The 15,269-nt window shown below is 41.2% G+C and overlaps 1 protein-coding gene across 1 annotated transcript in view; it reads right to left on the reverse strand.

The window, feature by feature from the left end:
- Positions 1-15,269, reverse strand: part of RFT1 (RFT1 homolog) — a 100,676-nt gene that overhangs the window by 62,009 nt on the left and 23,398 nt on the right. The window contains exon 5 of the mRNA XM_069206387.1: positions 12,927-13,028. Coding sequence (XP_069062488.1) covers positions 12,927-13,028 — 102 coding nt within the window. The remainder of the gene's footprint in view (positions 1-12,926; positions 13,029-15,269) is intronic.

The raw sequence follows: 15,269 nt of genomic DNA on the forward strand, positions 1-15,269 counted from the left end.
AAGGAAGACACCGCCTTTCATCCTTCCCAAGCTGATAAGTGGAATTTCATTTAATTTAGTATAAGCTATGTTATTTATAGCTGTTAAATAGAAAAGCAGTGTGATACAAAGTGCTGAATTGAAAACAAATTGCAGGCATTATCAGTCTCGAAAAAGGCAAAGAGGGCAACTAATGAGGAGAAAATTGTGCTGTGACTCATACCCAAAGAAATAATGCAGATCAAGGCAAAGACCATGGTTGGATGGGCACAAAGCAATATAGTCGAGAGAAGAGCATGATTTGAACAATCACTTAGAGAGACTAGCAGGTTCACCCAGGGCCAGATGGGGGAGGTGGGGCTGTTGGAGCAAGGCGGGGATGCGGGTAGAGGAAGCACATGTGCTGAGTAGAGGTGCTGAAGAGAAGGTCAACCGAAGTGAGCAGGATGAGCGTGCAAAGCACTGGTGACAGGGACAATTAGGGTGAAAATGTACAGATCTGAAGAATGGAGACAGATGGAGGATTGCAGAGGATGGATGTTTATGAGAGCTATCTGGAGGTTATAGCAATGATGTAGTGATTTGGGATCAAAAACGGGGTTGTACAGAGGGTACTGGGCACTAAGGAGTGGTCAAGAGTGCAGAATAAAGTTCAGGTACTATACAGAAAGTGAGCAGTTTAAGTAAAGAAAAGGTGAGCAGGTACTGGGCACAAGCAACGGAAGAATCTTGGGCAGATGGGAGCACGGAGCAGCGAAGCAGGTATCTAAGTGAATAATGTGGTACAAAGGGCTGTGGTATTTACAGATCAGAATTTGGACACAGAGGTCTGGGGTCGGAGAGGTGAGAGCAGAAGTCAAAGACATACCAGCGCCCTTGAGTTTCCGAGGTCCCTGAGTGAGTAGCTTATCCAGGCCTGGGTGTTTTCTTTGCATTGTGGGACATGTAGTCCTGATTTTCTAATGGGATAACTGTACTATTAATCCCAGGATAAAAACTAAAAACCTGGTCTAGATAACTTCCGAATGATCCAGGGAACGTCAGAGCGGTGCAGAGACTGCAGGAGACAGGAATCCAAGAAAACAATGGTAAAGGAGAAAGCAAAAAGTGCAAGTACTGATCGGATCAGAGACTGGTAGCCTAATCAAGTGGGTGCTAGCCGACAAGGAAGGACAAGCAAAATAGGAGCTTGGAACACGACACTGACCCCCTACAAAACAAAAAGAGTCTGACAAATCAAGCATACAGCTTGGTTCAAAGCTGTGAACAGCCCAAATAACATTAGAGAAACCTTCCATTTTACTCCCACTCAAGTGCTTGTTGCCTACCATCAGGTCACTTGCGAGGTTCTCGTTCAATCCCCTGGCTGTCTCCGTATCTAAGTGGAATCAAACCATGTAATCTGGGACCTGCTCTATGGTGGCCACTTGAGTTTCAAATGCAGGGCTGCAACTCACCCTCCACTTCTCTCTCAGCGGTGGGTTTAATCAATACTTTTACAGTGTGCCCTGTGTACTTCAGTCTCGGGCCCCGCTTTCAGTGATGAACAAGAGCTGTTCCAGCCAAGGGTGCATTTAATATCTTTCAGTTAGTGAACTGAAGTGACAAGCTCCCAACCAAATAAGAGACTGTACGTTTTGCACCACATATCGATTATAATTTCCCACTCTGACTTTAAGCGCTATGGCGCGCAGAGCTCTGTTGTGCTTAAATCATTACTATTTTTACACACAAAAAGGCACACTGGCGATAATTCAGACTGTAAAATGAAGCTGTTGGCTTTGTGGCATTATCAGGAGCAGGAAGACAAGAGAGAACATCTACTTGTCTGGTGGACTAAATGGATATTAAAACTTCTTTCCCCAACAGGAATTCTCATGTCCTTGGCGTTGAGCAATATACATTCTACTCTCCTAAAAGTTTAAAATAACATTACAGTTAGGTGAATTTGTCTGTGACAACATTAATGTTGTGAACTTAAAAAAAAACACAGAAGTTCACCAGTTATAGTTAGCAGTGCTAACTATAGAGTGCGCCCCTGCCATGCACTGCTTATGGCCTCACATATGACATCACTCATGACATGTTCTAAGACTTAATTTATGACATCACTAATGACATCTCAAATGATATCATTGATGTCATCACGGATGACATCAACCAATGACCCATGAATGGACGAACCTGACATTATGTTTCTTTCACGTTCTGTAATGGCTTAGAGCCAAATCCCCTCCTACAAAGCAACTTCATTAAGCATCTACCAGTAAGGATATCAGCATGTGCCTAGTCAATCACCCCTCATTCCCATTCCTATGATTACACTCACACGAGACCTAGACCACACAAACACTTTGAATCCCAAACTCATAAGCACCCCACTGACCACCAGACACTCTTAAACTACCAGAACAAACAGACCAACTCATACTCATTAATTCACACTCTGCAGATTTCATGATCTATCACACGTTTAGCACTCTCTTCAACACAGAAACATGGCTCACCCCAACATCATCAAACATCCTAGATTCACTTTGGTTGCACAAACTAAAACATTCAGCGTGCAGACCACAAACGTATCAATTGGCAAAGGTTTGCTGTCAACCAGACGTCCTCCTGGTCCTGCAACTTAACTCAATGGAGCTCTTGAAATGCCAATTACCTCTCTCTACAAATCAGCTCAGCACCTTCTGCCTCACCTGCAGAACCACTGGACAGAAAAAGGAGTTCATTGATAAAGACCCTCTATCTAAGGCTGAACAATGAAAAGACCAAAATCGTGATCTTCGGGAATAGCACATCATTGTGAGGCTCCACCAACAGAGCTTGGACTGACACACACCCCCACCATCTGCACCAAGAACCTGAGGATGATCATGGACAGCAAACTCAACATGACCGCCTCGTGCTTCCGTCCCTTGAAGACACTGAGGATTTTCAAATGGCTATCAATCAGCACCCGGAAAACTACCACACATGCCCTGGCCACAAGCAAGCTCGACTATGATAACACCATTTATGCGAAGATCAACAAGGCTGCAGACCATTCAGAACTCAGAGGTCAGAATCACCCTCAACGTCCTACACTACACACACATCACACTACGCCTGAAGGAGCTCCACTTGCTCCTCATTCACAAACCAGCACAATTCAAACTCCTAACCCACACTACATAGCACTGGCCCAGCATACCTCAATCGCATCTCTGTCAAAGCTGGGAGTTTTTTGCTTATTCAGAAAAGCAGGACATTCATCATCAACAAGAGGCACCAAGATAATTTGCTCTCCCCTGTATGGCAATAATGTATTAATAATCAACATGCTCCTGGATTGCACCACCAGGTATCATAATGGAGCCTCACAGATGCAACCATAACTCTTCAAAAAAATGAGAGTAAAACAAAAAGTAAGAAGCAGGAAGGATACATAATCTCTGGTTATCTGCATGGAGGGGTTAGACTTTGCATGCCTCAAGTAACTTGTTTAACTAAAACCAAGCGCAGTAAGCGGAGTTGAAGATGAAAGGGCAACTAAACTATACAACCTTCTCGACTTACACCAGGGGGAATTAAATTGCACTATGCACTGGGCCCCCTATTTGTCGACAATCCAGGACATTGAAGCAGAGTGGGGGTTTGCAGTAACAGAGGGCTAGCAGATAATGCTGGCTAGTCTTGCAACTGGATTATCAAAATGGGCTCACCCGACACATAAATAAACAATTGTACATTAAATCCATTTGAGGGAGTGACTATAATTATGTAACTTATGTGGGCCTGCATAGGACAAGGAAACCACTCCCTGGTACTAAACTGTTAAGAAATGCTGAAGGTATTAGGGTTTTGATGGTGCATTAGCATTTGACAGATGCTTGGTGGTCACTACATCCTGACACCAGGTAGCACATATTATATTCCAGCATGCATAAGACACACAACTGGACACTGACCTTTGTTTGAAACACAGAAAAGAAAGGCCTGAACATGCTGAACATCTGGGGCACACATTTTCTGACCAACATCCAGCCTTGAGTCATGAGGCTGGTGACTACCAATATACCAACACAGAGGTTGCAGCTGCCAGCCATTCAAGATATGTTAAATAGAGACTCCACCAGGTCAGACATAATTTAATGTTCAGAAAATATAGTGTTCACAGGTAGCCCCCTGGTTGAGTGGGAGTCCATGAAGGTATTCCTGAGGGGAATGTTCATGCAGTTGAGTAGTGGGATTAAAAGCACTCTAAATAGAGAGGGTGCAAGTCACAAGATGAGCTCCAGTGGCTGGAGAAAAGGCCAAGGAGTTGGGGCAGACTTGATGCAAAGAAATAAATCCATGAAGAGACAATAGATAGACTTGACTATTGCACCTGGATGGTCAAACTACCAAGTGCAGGAGATAAAGCTGGCTGCCTACTAATGTCAGTATGAGGAAAGGAAAACAATCACACCCTAATTTTAGCCCTGCTTTGTGGGGATGACTGGGACCCAAGCAGTAACTGATAAAAGTAATATTAGAATACAACTCCAAGCTTTACTCAGAATAAAGCACATGACAAGTGCTAAGGAGAACGGATTTATAGGCAGGGTGAACGTGAAGAAGTTCGCCGAAAAACAGAGGGCTGAACTGGACTCTCCACTGACCATCAAGGTGATTAAACTAACAATAAAATGCTTGGAATCAGGAAAGATCCCTGGCAGCGATGGCCTTTAATTATAATTGTATTCAACCTCTGGTGCAATACTAGCCCTGAGGGTAGAAGCAGTGTATATGGCGGCATAAGAGGTGGATGAGCTGCCAGACACAATGAAGGAGGCCCCGTATTTCATGCTGCCCCAAAACAACCAAGTCCCACTATAGGTAGCTTCATATAGACCTCTTTCACTTATCAATACTGACTGTAATATACTGGGCAAACTGTTGGCCAATAGGAGTGTCCCCTCCTATCCATGCTATTCCACCCAGACCAGCCTGGGTTTGTGCTGCAAAACAGCAATGCTGCAAATCTTAGGAAACTGTTCCATGTGATGTGGGGCAGCAGGCATGATGCTGGTAACACTGAGGTTTTCATAGATATGGGAAATGGGTTTGATTCATTGACTTGTGAATAACAGTTTCGTACACTGCAGGCAATGGGTTTGGTCACGAGGGCCTAATATGGATACTACTGCTGAACCCCTCTCCAAGGACTAGCATTAGAATCAATAAGGTAAGTTCACAGTCTTTCAGCACTGAGCATGGTATGCATCTAAAATGGCCTCGATTTTCACTCCTGGTAGTGTTGTTGATGGAGCCTTTGGCTATACAGTTCCATAACATGTCAAGTCTATACTATTGAGCAATATGATGCTTTATGTCAAAGATAAGGGCGCACCTTTAGACTACACTTAAGGTTTTGGAAGATTTCAGGGTAAGCTCTAGGTTAAGAATAGGACAACAAAAATCCTGTCTGTTCCTGATGGGAACTGAAGCAGATGAGGGGTTAGATTTGCCACAGTTAGCACACAGATGGAAAGTCAATACATGTAAGTACCTGTGTGTCAGAGTGTATCACACAATAAAAGAATGCCTGGAAGGTAACCAGATATGGGCCTTGTCAACAACATGGAGTCAGACAAGTATGGAATTGGTTGCACTTTATGGTTATTGGCAGGCTGGCTTTGGCCAAGATGATGCTCCACTCCAGGTTTTTTATCCTTTTGCAGTTATGCCAATCAACATGCCCACAAGTTCCTCTTTTGAGGTGGACATCTTCTCGGCTGATGGTGATGGAAAGGTCACAGGACGGCACTGTTACTACACTTCCCTTGAGATGACAGTGGCCTGGCGGCACCAGACTTCAAACACTATTACCTTCCTGCCCAATGCTGAGTGACATGGTGGATTGCAGACCCCTGCAGTCCTACATCTAAATTACATGCATGCAGAGCTGGCAGGGAGCTCTATTCTAAGTATCAGCAATCTATCCTCTGGCAGACTTCCAAGAGGTGATGGGCTAAAAGGCTGTGATGTATGTTAGAGGGTTGTCTACGTACTGGTCTTGCAAATGCCATCCATACCAAACTTTCTAAAAATGGAGGGAGGAAGGGGGTGGAGATCATAATTGTAGAGTGGTGATTAGAATTGTGAATCTTCTCGATGGCTATATACTGCACAGTTTTTTTAGTCATTACAGCTGACACATCCTGTGCAGCCAGGTAAATTCCTGACTCAAAATGCTTTAATCGGGGAACTACAGAACATTTGTTTAAAGGGAAGGGGCAGCCCACAGGTACCTGCAGTGCTGATGACAATACTGGGAATAAGGCAGGACAGGAAATCTGTGACAACATCAGAGGATGATGACAAAGCTGACATCACCAAGCCCTGTCGGAAGCATGGTCCAGAGACTTAAGGACTAATTTAGAGTTTTGTAAAAGGGGTTACTCCGTCGCAACAGTGACGGTTATCCTGTCTGCCAAAATATAAATCCCATTATATCCAATGGGATTTATATTTCGGCAGATGGGATATTCGTCACCATTGTGACAGAGTGACCCCTCCGGGTGACTGGTTTACCTTACTGGAGTAAAATATAATGTTATCTAATAAAGTCACATTTGTTGAAAGGTGGGTTCTGTTTAGTGACAAGGTAAGTAAAACTTGTTACATGCGTGCATGTGCTGCACAAGGTGAGAGCCACAAAGACTATTGTATGGTTTCTTCTTTTTTTTAAAAAAAAGTAAAAAACAATTAAAAAAAACTTTTAAAGGTATAAATGTCTAGGTATGATAGATTGTGTCAGGAACGATATTACTATCAAACTGGTAAAAGAATTGACACATCTCTAAAGAGAAGCAGCCAAAGACGTGAACAGACTCGACGGGTAAAAATGTAAGTAACTGGAATAGTTATAAGTGATAGACCGACTAAGTAAACATGATCAGAGACGACATGCAGCAACACACACAAAAAAGGGGACAAGGCAAGGACGACAATGGCTTAGCTGGTGAATTGGGAGAAAGCTAATAAGACAATATAAGCTCTTAAAATGACTGTAAATTACAAACAAGAAGGGCTAAATCATAGATTAAACTACGGCTATACTGGAATGTATCCGGAATCACCCACCTCAGATAAACGTCCAGCACTAAAAGAAGAGAAACTACCCGTATTACCATTTATATAGAGGGAAATGCTGTGGGTACAAATCACTACTGAGAACACTAGACAGACTATAACATATATAAGCTACATTGACTATACCAGGTATTAGCTCAAAGAAGACCACAAAGAGCAACAATTTGCTCAATGATTTTTACAAAACATGCAACTAACAAGTTAGAGCTCAGTTAACTGGCACTGAAACACCACAGAAACGAGTTGCAACCCACCCATGAGGGAAGCAACTGTGGGGTTCCAACTTAACTTGGGTAAAGACCACTTATATTGTGAATCTTATCACCCACTGTCATTGATGAATACCGACAATAAGATATTAGGAAAGAAATTAGCTGCCAGATCAGCACAAGTAATGCACCTAATAGTACACAACGATCAAACATAAAACAGAAACTAATATTAGGGGACTATTTTTGCTTCCCCAGAAAATAGAGTTTAGAAACCCCCACACTCAGTAGGCAGCTTAGAATCTCAAATAGCATTTGACAGAGTTGTTTGGAAATGTAAGCTTGAAACCCTATGCAGGGTACTGGGACAAGGACTCAATAATTGGGTTAGACTGATATACAGAAGCTTATCAGCAAGAGTTAAGACAAACACTTTCATATCAACCGGAATATATAGTGAGACACAAGACAAGGGTGCCCCCTGTCTCTGCTGATCTTCGCAATTAGTATGTGAACCCCTAGTGCAGCTGTTGAAGTGCTGACATACAGACAGTGGGGTTATGACTGGACACACAACCCATATTGCGTCGCTATACATCTTTGAACTATTACTTTATAGGAAAAACCCATGTGATACATTCCCATATATATATGCTAGAAACGTTATCAGGCTATGGAGTGCTGTTTGAAATTTTGGGTAAGCTGCGTTCAATATGTTCCCCACCCCACTTCGCTAATAGCCATGGTTGTTTTAAAACATTTGATACAAGGGTGAGCAGTGACTCTTTTAGATAACACGGTATACATGTCAGTACAGATTGTCAATAACTTGGAGACTCCAATAAGATTCTGGTTCTCTTTCTTAATGTCTCTCACAGGCAGATTAGTAAGTGCTATTTGCTTATGTTGATCCATGGTTCGATATAGGATAGCAAATTCGTGTGTTATTGAGATTGCTATGGAACGGTAAATCAGCAGGAACAGCGCTAACCACACTTAAGCTCCTATAGGACGAAGGAGGAATGCAGCTATCTAATTTAAAACACTACTATATTGCAAGTCAGCTCAATATTTTGTGCCATGGCTGAATGATACCTGTAATCTGGAGACTAGACTGATTAACCTGCTTGCCATCACATAATTCCGTTGAGTTTAATATTGGAAAGAAGAAACATTGCAATGACATTGTTAAGCTGAATAGGACCAAATGTGACACAATAGAAACAAGAGCTGCACAAACAGGTGGCAGCTGAAAACTGACATTAAAAAAGTATACTAACTGGCATGAATGTACTGGATATAGTGGTGACATCCATACTAGACCACTGCTAAACAGACTCCCACTGTAACATGAGGAGTCACATCACTGGAAGGGATCTTCTGTATTTGGATGTGATTAAGCTGCAAGAGTGGAGTGCGTAAGATTACACACCTAGTGCTTCACAGACGCGTACTTGTGAGAAGAGAATTGCTCTGTAAATTTATTTTAGCAAAAGTGTTATAATAATCATAACTGCTGTGTTCGTCGGACTGACATTGAGAAGGGTTTCTTTGCCGTTCATGTATTGTTGATTATATTAACAGTGTAAATGCAATACGATTTGGGAAAAAGTCTATTCCTGCCCCCCTCCTATGTGCCCATATCTTGGGGCCTACAATATACCTGACCTGGCTTGGCAGCTTCGGCTGGACTGTTTCTACTGGAACAGGGTCTAGACTGATTGCATATGGTTGGGTCTAATCTGAAGGGGCATAGTAGGCAAAAGAATGATGGGCTGGAAAGATGCCTATGATTCTAGCTTTCTTTCATCTCCATTTCCTGGTTCTGTTTGCATTTGCACCCTAGGTAGGTTCAACTTTTGTTCCCTTGTTGTGATAGCAAGAAGGGGCACTGTGGAGAGTTATGAAAGCCCACCTAAGAAGAAGAGATGTTTTCAACTCAATAAAATTAGCACACATTACACCTTAATGATTTAGGGCCTAATGTTTAAAACCTTTTTGATATCACAAACCCTGGGATTCGTAAAAACATAGGCTTTGCAAATGCAACCACAACGACAGACCAATGAATAAAAAGGGCTGTCTGAAAACCCCTATAAGAATATTATGTGCGTAATTTTAGTAAACCACAAGTCCCCCTACCTCGAAAGAACAAAATATGTTATTTACTACCATTACTTTGTAAAACTGAAATGTAGTCTTACCAAGATATCTATGAGAAAGGCCCTTGTAAATCAGTGATCCATGTCGGGCCCAAAGACTTTAGTCAGACGTTACCCAACCAACCTACCCACAAGCACACTTAGTTGTTACAGCCATGCAGATCCAAGTGTCAGATGCATGGTCCATTGTAAACAAGTCACTCAAACATCACACTCATTCCCAAGTGTCACAGATTCATGTTTCTCGCTCATACCACAGAACTACAGCTCTCAACTTAATTGTCACAAACCCTCGTGCAACATGTGGGGCCTTCATCAAACATATCCCACAAGACTTGTGCACCACATACAAACACAAAACCAGAACAGAGCCAGGCACGCACACCCATCTACGTTTCATATAAGCATTTCACCTCTTTTGACAGATGAGCACACAACAAATGCCACATCCACACATCTGTCCTTTTACACGAGCTTACTGCACATATGGACCCACATTTCTGACACTCAGACACAAACCCATGCAGTGATTTGAAGGGGCAGGTATAAAGTATCTACATATATTTAATTTGAAAAGTAATAGAAGCAGCACTTCTCAGAAGAGGTGCAATACTTTTAACAAGAGAGCACCCGTACGTTCCCGTAGCAAATAAGTACTCTGTGATAGAGAGTACTTGCACATTCATATTTCAGTGTCGAGCTATGGACCCACGTGTTCAAACAGGCCGATGTTATGTATACATTCCCACGTGTGGAAGGTCTGATTGGGATGTAATGCAAACAGGTAGAGCCCAAAAGGCTGGTCAGATAGGTCCTTGAGTACGTCAGTATTTTGGCTGTTTGTGGGCCTGTTTTTTGGTCTGCTGGGCCGGTATTACCATTGATTTCCCTGGTATTAAAACAAACATTGCCTGCAGGAAGGCCTACTGTCTTCCACGTCTCGCAAGACATGTATACAGAGTGTATTTACAAGTTCAAAGCTGCCCCACTTTGCAAACATGAACCACTTTTTTAGTTTTATGAATGACTTATGGGCGCCACTTTTATTTTTTGTTGCCCGGACCTATTATCTGTCCCAGTCTAACTGAATGTATCGCCCACAGCAATCTTTTCCTTTAGTATTCATCTCTTACGCAGTTCTATCACAAACATGGACATCACACAAACACAAAACCTGTGAATTTTACACGTCTCTCACAAGAACAAGCGCACGCCTAAAAGTACCTGCAAACAAAATAGAATCATGCAAAGGGCTATACTGACTTCCTTGATACGGAACGAGGAGCTGGAGCCCCTACGCACAGTCCAATATTACACACAAGGGTCCATGTCCGCGTAACTCGCACATTTCAAACACTTAAATCAACATTGCTTATAGCCCCTACTAAAATAAACAAATACACTCAAGACAGCCACAATTTCCCATACACAGGCCCACTCATGAAAAACAATCCCAAATCCATGCACAGTCGCCCACACAACAATAACGATGACCAACATCCATTTGATAGAGACCTCCATTTCACATAGTCAATTGTCAAAACTGTAAACTCTGTTTCCCCCCCCAAAAAATAGTCTAATACTGGATTCCCGGTTAGACGATTTGTGACCACGCTGTGCCTTACTGAGAAACACGAACCCTTAGAAACAGGACAAATGTGTCTAAAGAGTGCTCTATAACCGGACATTTGGAGTCACAGATCACACACAGTGATGGGTTGTGCACATACTCGTACGGCGGAACAGGCCCATGTAACACACCCAAGCAGGCTCACACTAGACATCCCCTGCGTGTCAGGAGCATGTAGCCTCTCAATGAAGATCATCCCAATCCTGGGCCTCCCCACCAGACTCTAATACTCACCGCTCTCCTCCAACAGCCCTCAACCATCTCGGTACCCTGCCACATCTCTTGCACACCTCCTTCTTGGTGCTCTCTTGAAAGCAGGCAGATTGGTAAATCTGGTAAAATGATGACAATGCAGGGGGGAGGAGAGCGCAGTCCAGTCGTCACTGGCAGATCAGAGGTCTCCAAATGTGCTCTGGCTTTCTGTCAGCTGACTGGCCCACAGCTTGCATATTATTTACATGATTTAATGTCTACTTGCCCGTCAGACAAAATTTACATTAAATCTTCTTGCCCATCATACAACTCAACGTGGTTCTGGCGTCGGGCAATATGATTCCCTCGCCTATGCAAAATGGCTTGTCTGACTCTCAAAAGGGCTATTTCCCTACCTAGGATTGGATACATTCTGTTAAGTGTAAAACATATCATTAATGTACAGTAATATGTTTCTTTTTTTTGTACTTATCCATGAGTTAAATTACAAATTAAGAATTGATGGCCATGTTAACTATATTACCAGCATTCACGTTGTATTAGACATCCAAGCAACCATAAACAATTAGAAATATTCAGGTAACCATGTTTTTCGTGGGGGAAACAATTTCAGCTGAAAAATCTGTGGATTAAGGCTATTTCAAAAGGCTTTCCAATCCTTGCAAATGTGTCTCAAATAAGTGACATGTATGGTTTACTGCAGAATGTATGGGTTTTGTTCCGATTGAAGGCTAAAGGGAACTTATCAAGCAGCTAATTTTTCAGTATTAAAGGACAAATTCTATATTGCATTTTTGTTGTCTTTTACTTTAGGTATTTGAATTTCAAGATACCTATATCCAAGGAGCAGTGGACAGCTTCAGACAGGACATTATCATTCCAGCAGAAACATTTAATACAGGAAGTGTTATACATACAACAATATGGCATGGGCTCCTTACTTAAACCAGATCTCAGACAACAAGATGCAAGGAAAAGAGAACAGGAGCAGGTAAGTGGCATAGAAACATAGAGCGATAAATTGATTTGTCATAAATGTATTTTGGGGCATAACCACATAAAACATGCGTAAATAACAAAATAATACAATATTTGCATTGAAACCTAAACGTAAATTAAAATCATGATCATAATATTGAACAATATATAAAGACCACTAGATAATGGGTATACCTGATAAAAACACAAAGTATAAAATACAGCAAAGATATAATTTTATATTTTGTGTTTTTGTCTAGTATACACATTGTGTATTGGTCTATATGTATTGTTTTATGTGGTTATACCCTGAAATAAACTTAGGATGATAAGAGATTTGTCAAAATGAAGATAGATGGCTTCCAGGTAAGAAACTAAGGGCCTAATTTAGACAGATATCCTGCCCGCCTTATTACAAGTGCATTATATTTTATGCCACTTTTAATAAGGCAGACAGGATATCGGTCACATTTGGGATGCCACACCCAATTGCCAAGCTCTAAATCGGGCTCCAAGTGTATTTTTTGAAGAGACAAAAGTACTACATGAAGTACCAAAATCAACAATCTTTAGTGAACACAACAATTTAATTCAGAGAATAATGAGACCTAAATGTACAAAACTGAAGCTTACCTGAGACAAAGAGAAAATGTAAAGTCCCCAGTGTGGATATAAAACAACCAAAAGAACGGTGAAAAGGCATTTCAAGATTATAGATAGGCTTTCTGCAACAACCTAGCAAACACAATTGTAAAGAAAATAGATTAATAGATGAATAATCTAAAAACTGGAATTAGGAACACAGGCACAAAATATCTTGTTAGTAACTACTTTTAAAGTCAGCCAAAAGCGTGTTTGAAATATTTATTACTTAAAATAACATAACCATCAGGGCTGTTTACTTTGGCACAATCACAGCACATCAACACCAGAGGGATTATTAGATGCTTAGAACTGTGTATTGACAATATTAATATGCTAATAATGTTTATGTTTGATGATCAGGGGGCACAAACCCCAAGTGAATCAGTCTATTTGAAGCCCTACTTCTTGAAGTAAGGTGCCCAGACATGGCATTCAGGATCATCATGTGGGAATTGCAGGTACCCTTACTGAACATCAGGTTTTAAGTAAAGATATCCATGTGAAAATTATCAATGGAAAAATGATGTAAAAAACATAACCAGATTATACAGGCTGGTTTGTGCATGGAAAGTAGTGGGAGCCCAGGTTTTCGACTCTCATGTTCCTCTCATTCCCAGATGTTTAGGACATACATCAATGTCTGTGCTCAGAAACAGCTGTGCCTGAGATCACTGTGGAGAAGAAGGTAAATACTTGTGAAAGAAGGGATATAAAGATGAAGGAAGGGCCAGGAGTTAAGAAAGAGAATACAAAAAGGAAATTAGAAAATACATTACAAAAGCATCAACCAACAAGGACCAGGCAGTGACTGCATATGAAGCCTGTAGCAAAATCTGACAGTTTTGCAGTGGGTGCTAAGTTACCGAGACGTTACAGAGAAGATCAGTATGTGTGTCATAGGTGGGCAGAAACAGGGTGAATAAAAGCATTAATTTAAAAAGTAAGGGGGGGGGTTCTAAACAAAAAAATGGAATTACATTTTTTTTTAAATAAAAATGTATATGGCCTATCAAAACTGAACTTTATAGTAAATTACTTTAGGATTTTGGGGTTTCTCATTCAGCTTCTGCACAGTAATTTTGTTCTCTGTTTATCAACAATACTGCATTGATGTGGCATGCCCCTTTACATAGAGGGCAGTCAGGGTTTAAGTAGATAGAGGAACAGAACTTACATTACCAAATATCATTAACAACTGGTCCTGGCAGCTGATAGGTGTGAGGGATGCAGTAGGGTGGGTTAAGGGGTGGGAGAGATCAAGAGCATCCATCCGGATGGTGGTCAGTGAGTTGTCTACCATGAAACCTGGGAATATGAAGCTTTTTACAGAGAGTCGAAGAAGTAACTGGGAATCTTAGATAGCAATTGAAAAGGTTCACTTGTTCATTAAAGGGTTGATACTGTCAAGTGAGAGAGACAGTTTACTTTGGTCACAATTACATTTTAGGCAGATCTTAAGCCCTTATGTGATCTCTAAATAACTAGTACAGATGGGGTTGAAGCACAAGTCATGAATTGTTTTACTTACATCAACTTGAAGGGTTTAAAAAGACATAGAGAATGGGATGAGAGTAAAGCGATTGAGATAAGGTTTAGGATTTTATGGGACGGTGTTAAGGATAGATTAAAGGGTGACTTGAGATTCAGATTAGAGTTAAAGTAATGGAATGTGTGAGTGATTTAATAAGAAGGTGGTACAAGAGAAAGATTACCCATGAGGTGGTACGAGCTATGAGGGTATACCACTAGTAAATAAATACAAACAAAAAAAAAATATAGTGTTATGAATAAGAAAGGGTGGAAGACAAAAACTAGGACAAAGTTTAATGAATGTCTATGGCTAGTATGGCTCAACCCTCTTGCATGAGGGTATTTATCACATCTTACTTTTTTCTCTATATTAAAGGATATTCATTCCCCCTTTGTGGATTTCACTCTCCATCACATATATACTTGATGCACAATGTTACACATAACGTGGTAGCACAAGCAGGCATAACATTTGCAGAGGTATCAAAATGTTTTCAGAACAGCCATCACAGACTAGTACTAACCTACCACAGAAAAACAGGACCCCAGAAGTTCCAAAGTAAATCTAAAGCCTACCTGTTCTATTCAACTCATCACTCAACTCATCACTTTTGCTACCTGTAACACTTGCTAAGCACATCACAGCTTCAATGTTTTAGCATTAAATACAACCTATAGAAATAAGGAACAGTGAAAGGAAGAAATCAATGTATGCAACACTGTCATATTCCTTACATAGCACTGATCATAAACAGCCACGTTGGACTATAATCCAAAAGTAGAAAAATAGACAATAGAAAT

This window comes from Pleurodeles waltl, chromosome 9 (genome assembly GCF_031143425.1).
Source record: "Pleurodeles waltl isolate 20211129_DDA chromosome 9, aPleWal1.hap1.20221129, whole genome shotgun sequence".
In the NCBI taxonomy this organism is placed as follows: Eukaryota; Metazoa; Chordata; class Amphibia; order Caudata; family Salamandridae; genus Pleurodeles; species Pleurodeles waltl.